Source organism: Synchiropus splendidus, chromosome 5 (genome assembly GCF_027744825.2).
Source record: "Synchiropus splendidus isolate RoL2022-P1 chromosome 5, RoL_Sspl_1.0, whole genome shotgun sequence".
Taxonomy (NCBI): Eukaryota; Metazoa; Chordata; class Actinopteri; order Syngnathiformes; family Callionymidae; genus Synchiropus; species Synchiropus splendidus.
This window is the reverse complement of record NC_071338.1, coordinates 21701991-21708386: the sequence shown is the minus strand read 5'-3', so window position 1 is coordinate 21708386 and position 6396 is coordinate 21701991. Positions and strand designations below refer to the sequence as shown.

The 6396-nt window shown below is 44.3% G+C and overlaps 1 protein-coding gene across 2 annotated transcripts in view; it reads right to left on the bottom strand.

Annotated features, from left to right (window-relative positions):
• Positions 1 to 4441: 4441 nt before the first annotated feature.
• LOC128759079 (collagen and calcium-binding EGF domain-containing protein 1-like) overlaps positions 4442 to 6396 on the bottom strand; it is a 35553-nt gene continuing 33598 nt past the window's right edge. For both annotated transcript variants that reach the window (XM_053865738.1, XM_053865739.1), the window contains 4 exons: positions 6225 to 6364; positions 6113 to 6148; positions 5891 to 5926; positions 4442 to 5715 (listed from right to left, as the gene is read on the bottom strand). In XM_053865738.1, the coding sequence (XP_053721713.1) occupies positions 5551 to 5715; positions 5891 to 5926; positions 6113 to 6148; positions 6225 to 6364 (377 nt within the window). In that variant the 3' untranslated portion in view covers positions 4442 to 5550. The remainder of the gene's footprint in view (positions 5716 to 5890; positions 5927 to 6112; positions 6149 to 6224; positions 6365 to 6396) is intronic.

Here is a 6396-nt window from a genome sequence, read left to right as displayed (position 1 = left end):
TCTGGTAGTTGGGGTCAGTTTTGTTTTTGCTTTTTAACTGTAACTTCAAATGAAGAATTCAATGGCACTTTCTACCACATGCAATACATTTCCATTGGCAAAAGAAAACGTTTGACTGACACCACACCTGATATCACTGCACAAAATGTTTATTAGCTTCTCTTGTTTCCCACAAGTTGAATTTCAGTCTTCCATTCATATACCATCGTGATGAATATTTCTGTCTATTTATGAGCCAGTAGCGTCACAACACCATTCCCCATCTCCAAAAGCTCCGCAGGTCCGCGTGAATCTTACCCTTTCAATCACGACTCTGGGGGAAGAAGCTCGAGTCAACTCTCTTCTCTTGTTCTACTTGACAGCAGAATCCTACTGAACAGTGCGGAAACCTCCACCATGCTAACACTGTTCTAAGTTTCCAAAGACTCAAGACATAGAGGAGTCAAGAAGGTGTGAGATATAAGTCAATTAAAACTGGCTGAGAAGGACCTGAAAAGGGTACCATTTTCCACACAGGGATGTTGGGGATGGCCTGGGTTTGGTGTCTAAAGCGGACACTTCTTTTCCACAAGACAAGAAAGCCAAGTATTTTAAGCAAGGTAGAAGGAGTGACAAGATGTCAAACCAACGACAGAAGTAAGCAGGAAGAAGCTTCTAAACACGACAGATTCGTTGTTCGACACAGATGGTTGACTTAGGTTCATCACTTAGAAGCAAGCGGTTCCGCCTCGGCTCTGTTTTCGTGTGGCTGCGTGATTTCTCCGCTGGCTGGTTGGGGGAATGCCCGAGTCCATCGCCCACTGGCAGAAACTTTAATTGGCTCCTCAGCAAAACTCGTAACTCAATCCCCTCTGAAAGGCACCGACCGCTTTGTAATGCGATACCCGCCGGAAAACAGATACAGGTGATGGGAATGGTAGCATGTTTTCGACACTGCTAATCAGTCCATTACTCATCAGGCACCAGCGATTCTCAGGCCTCTTAGCGACTCCATTATGAGCCGGGTGACAGAAGCCGGCCTTCAGAGCGAGAAGGGTGTGTCCCAGGAGCAGGGCTAGAGGAGGAAGCGGCTTCAGAGAGTGAACCAGTGTGCTTAGCGCTTGGCCTCAGGCACGTAACACAGATTAAAGAATGAGTTAGCGTGTCAAGATAGCGTGTCTGGCTGCAGACCACGCCTGCACCTGTCAGGTGCTCCGTGGCAGGTTTCGTGCGGGAGAGCGGTGTGTACGTGAGGGGTTGTACATCGGACGCTAGGACATGCCTGCGTGTGCGCCCTCCTCGTCTGTACATACTCCAGCGATGATGGACACCTGTGACTTACCTGGGCCCGCCATGTTGATGGAGCCCTGGAAACATCTAAATATTTATCAGGAACTTTCTGTTGCTGCGGCGCGTCGCCTTTCTGCTGCGACCCAAAATCTGGTTATGTAAACTGTGCCCTATGCCAGATGGTCATACAAGTTCCTCGAAATTCACAGCCATCTTTCGACATGTAGACAAAAGTACATTCGTGAGTCAGAATCCATTGTTGCAGGAGGAAACATTTGAACGTAAATTTACTGGAATTTCCAATCTGAGTTTTTAAAACCTTCCTTGAAGCTTGTTCTGTAATGACCCACATATTTTATATAAGGATGAAGGCTAAGCTAAGTCATTCACGCCTCCTGTCATAACTAGAAAGCGATGAATGTTACACATGTTGCAAACTGCTGATGTGGTCATGTATTACGGGGGGGGGGGGGCACCTACATGAACCGGCCATGACACCTGAATAATAACGTTTTTCTGGTCACACATTTGGAAAAGGGGAAGTCAGCAGTGAAGATGACGATTTTCAATAAAATCCATTTTTAGCTGTTAGTGCAAACCACCATTGCAACAGTACTTTCACTGGCCTCAGTTACTCTGTACTGAAGTTGTCCTTTGCTATTATAGATACTTCTGTGAACAGTTCAACTGCAGCTACTTCCCCTGCAACACTAGAAAGGACTGACGCTGTTGGACGGCTCTAGATTTGACAGTAAGCTTAAAAAGATGTTAACTGCGTTACTCAAAAAGAAAGCCAAGATATTCTCACGCACGAACAACAATCCCAGACAGAAGCAACGAGTGATTGATGTGCTAAGCGATTGACAGGTGTGTGCCGGTGCGGAAATTCCACTCATGTTTGGAAACGTGTGATCAAAGTTCTCAATGGAGATAGATGATGATGAACCAGATATTAGTGAGGATCAAATAAGATCACAGCTGGAGTGCAGAAATATAAAGTAATATCATGGGAATTTTTTTGCTTCTTTAAAAAACTATTCCATTCCATTAATTTATCAATGAATATTTTATATATTTTATTTAATTTATTTTTGGAATAAAAATTATTACCAATTAAATGTTGATTTTAATGTCATTTTTCAGTTATGGAAGGCAGAGAAATTTTTCCTTACTGCAATTCCATGTAAAATAAAATTCACACCAAGAAAATAAAATACTAAAATATTTTTGCTGTCTAATTTGCTTTTTTTTTTTTTTTTTATTCATTATTATTATTATTATTTTGATACCAAACAAGTTAAACTCACAAAGCAGAGATTTAGTTTGTCCCTAACATTTTGTGAGACTTTATGTAGTTAGTGACATTTGTAAAATTTCAATTAATTTAAATGTCTTTGAAATTAAACAAAAAATTAAAATAATATTTTATATTGCATAATTCTATGTATACAAAGCAATAAAAGTATGTGAAGTAAGTTGTACACACTTTAATATGTTTTTTTAATCTCGAAGCAGTTTATAGGATCAATAAATAAATAAAAACTAACGTCGTAGAAAGAAATAATTTCCAAATACCGATGAGTGATTGGGCGAAGCGGAGGTGCTGGAGAGCCATGAACTGCTTTCACCTGGCCTCTCACCTCAAGTGAAGATGGATGTTCCCGAGCGTGCGTGACCCGCCTTTCTGCTGCCCTCTACAGGCGGACGAGAGACGCACCAATCGCATGAGAAGTGCTGAAGGAAGTGAGCTAATCTCTTTCACTCTCTCACACTGACACCGTTCTTAAATTGTTTCATGTTGTTTTTCCTGACGGTTGCCCGGCGACGACTGTTCTTTAGGGCAGTGAGCGCACGACAGGAGGCGGAGCTGTGAGGTGAGAAGCCTGTCAAGTGACACTCGCAACACACACGCATGCTTGCATGGACTCACACACACAGGCATATTGTCAAGGGATCATTTACTGACAAGCAACCTTGAACTAACCTTCACCTCAAGCGCCGGCTCTCGGGTTTTATTGTTGATTTTAATTTGACTGTGACACGCTCACCTTCTTGTACTGTGCGTCCAATTGTCACTCTCAGCTTTTTATTTTGGTCGGTGCAATTTTTGCGTAGACTTATCGAACTGTTGGAACACAATCAGATGCACATTTTTATACACTCATACGCAGAAACGTTGATCATACACACAGGTCTGACAATGGATTCAGCCAAGCATTCACACTGAATCAAACACTCATTACTGCTACACACACTCTCGCAGGTGTCACACACCAATTGCTTTTTGCTGTTACATGTTTAGGCATCATGCGGATAAAAGACACACACACACACACACACACACTGTGAAGCAAACGCATAACTCACTCTCACAAAAGCAAACACATGCATCTTAAGCTAATGCAGATGGACATGACAGGTGTACAAACACAAACACAAACACACACACTCAATAAAGATCAATGCAGCTGTTATTTCTCTGACATTCTGGACTCGTCACTTCTCTGCAGAGGGTTCCAGTCCAGGCAGGTCCCCCCTGCCCCTCCGCCAGCCTGCAATTATCCCCTTAGTTGTTTATGCCGCGGCATCCGACCTTTGACCTCCGATACCTACACTTTTCATAATGACACCTCGCCACGCAATCTTCAAGGGTCCGTGTGAAGGATAATCACCAGGGGCATGAGCCCGCCACATAAGCGCTCGCATGATTTACTTCTATAGTCCGACGTGCGTGCATGAAAAACCATTTATTTTTATGAAGCGGCATTATGCAAGAATGAGGCCTGGCGAGCCTGTGGGTGAGCTGCAGCGCACCCTGTTGCCTCAGCGGCAGAGACGGGTTTGTATCCACTCCTACCTTGGCACAACAGGAGCGAGGAGTGATGATCTTCATGTGCACAAGATCGAACATCACAACCTCAGGACCAGCGTGTATGGCAACTTGTCGAGCAGCTCAGTGGTAAAACCCACAAGCCGTCTGTCTGTAATGGGAGTCGTTTTTTTTTTTTTTTTTTTAACACAAGCTCCCAATCGTGATCCTTAGTTACTTAGTTGTTTATTTATTTAGATAGAGACACACAATAACTGCTCAAATGAAGGACTAATTTATCAAACCTCTCTGGAGGTCACTGTCACCCCCAGATCTGTTTGTTAAGTTTCAATTTACCTGAGTTTACGTAAAAATGTGTTGTGTATTTATCATCTGCAAACGGAAATCGGAGCATTTGTACAGAGGAGTGAAGGAGCCCTTGAGAGTCTAGGAAGCTTGCAATAGTGCACCACTGCGACCCCAGTGTTTTAAAAACCCCTGAATTTATCAGGAGGAGAAGACAGCTATTTGTTCAAACTTCTCTTATAAGAAATCCGACCACAGAGCTGCATTTTTTGGACCAGGTAATGACGGTCAGGAGATGGTGAAGTGAAGATAAATTTCGTCATGGCCACCATCTATTCCAGGTTGTTGTACACACCTCCTTTTTCATCTGTGCTGACCCAGTTCTGTGGTCCTTGCTATTGTGTTTGGTGGGAAGTCCAAAGAGGCTCACAACACATGTACACATGTGATTATTAAATTTGACTCATTTATCCATGTAAACATAACAGAAAATTAATAAAAAATAATAATGTGTTAATCCCAGGTTTGGATACATAATGTTGTGCGTTACAGATAGTTTGCTTAAATTTCTGACTTGAATTCACCCAAATGTTCACACGTAGAAACGGATTGATTTTTAATAAAGAAATACAACGGTGAGGTTTAATGGTGAAAAGCTGGCTGAAGGCAGCACATTAGACCCACACGTACATGCTTCGCTCTGTACGGTACATTCAGCGTCACTGTCTTCTCGGACGTAAAGATGCTCACAGTGATTAACTGTGAAGGTTTGGCTCCTGCAGGCAGCTCCACGGGCGCCTCACAGTTGAGTTCCAGGGACTTTGTACCCGCAACCCTGCAGGCAAGCTGTCAGCGTGAGCGCCGCTTGACGAACAGCGTCAGGAAGAGGAAGAGATGTAGACGATAAATCCATCTTTTGAAGTGGTTCAGCCTCAGAAACATGAAGGGGAGCATTGCATCCTCTCACATGATGTCCTGCACGCACGCTCCTCTCAGTGGTTATGAGACCCTTTAACTAGAAAAATGAAACCTGGCCTCTCTCGGTTTCTAATGTCCCTATGAGTGGCCCAGTTGATCCAGCTGTGAGGTGAAGTATTTACATGTCGGCTGTGTGACCAGCAGCATCAGCTCTGTCCCGCTGTGTCTTCAGTGAAGAGGTCACAAGGTCAGGTGCCCTGTCCCGAGCCCCACTCTGCAAAGTCCACGTCAGTGTGAGGATTGTCCAGGGAGAGTCCCCGTCGCTCCCCGAATACTTTCTCCTGCAGCTCGATGATGTCATTCCGGATGTCGGCCATCATTAGGAGGAGGAAGTCAAATGAGCCAGGGGGTCCCTGAGGAGCAAGAGGGGGAGATCATTGCATTGCTGTGTGGGCCATCATAACACCATCATGAAAACAAAGCGAATTCCAAACTAGTAATGAATGTGTGAATATGAATGTGGATGTTCAGTGGTCAAACTTTTACGTTCCATTTCAATAAAGAGTGTGGTTCTAATCTTCCACTTACCGGGCTGCCCTGAGCACCAGGGGCTCCTCTGTCTCCCTATGAAGGGAAAAAATACAGGCTGACAAGAGTTCTTTTAACTGCTGATTCAGCAGAAACTAAAACCCAAGTGCATTCATACTTATAAACGCAACCACGAGATGGCGCTGTCGACAGTGTTAAATAACACCTCCGTATTTACTGGAGAAGTCAGAGAGCAGAACAGATGAAAACGGAGGCACTGACCTTTAGACCATCTCTACCTGGAGCTCCAGGTGGTCCCTGTGAACATAGATTGGCTGTTCATTTACTTGTATTCAATGACGTATTCATGTATTGAATTATTGGTACTATTTACCACCGGCCCTCTGCGCCCTCTTTTGACGTGCTTCAGGTCGGGTTCGGGCCCCATCGGCCCCATGTCCCCTCGCTGCCCCCTGGGACCTGGTGGTCCTCTATCCCCAGGATCTCCTCTCCTTCCTGGCTCTCCTGGGTGTCCTGCAGGTGACAAGTTCAAATCCATCATGTCT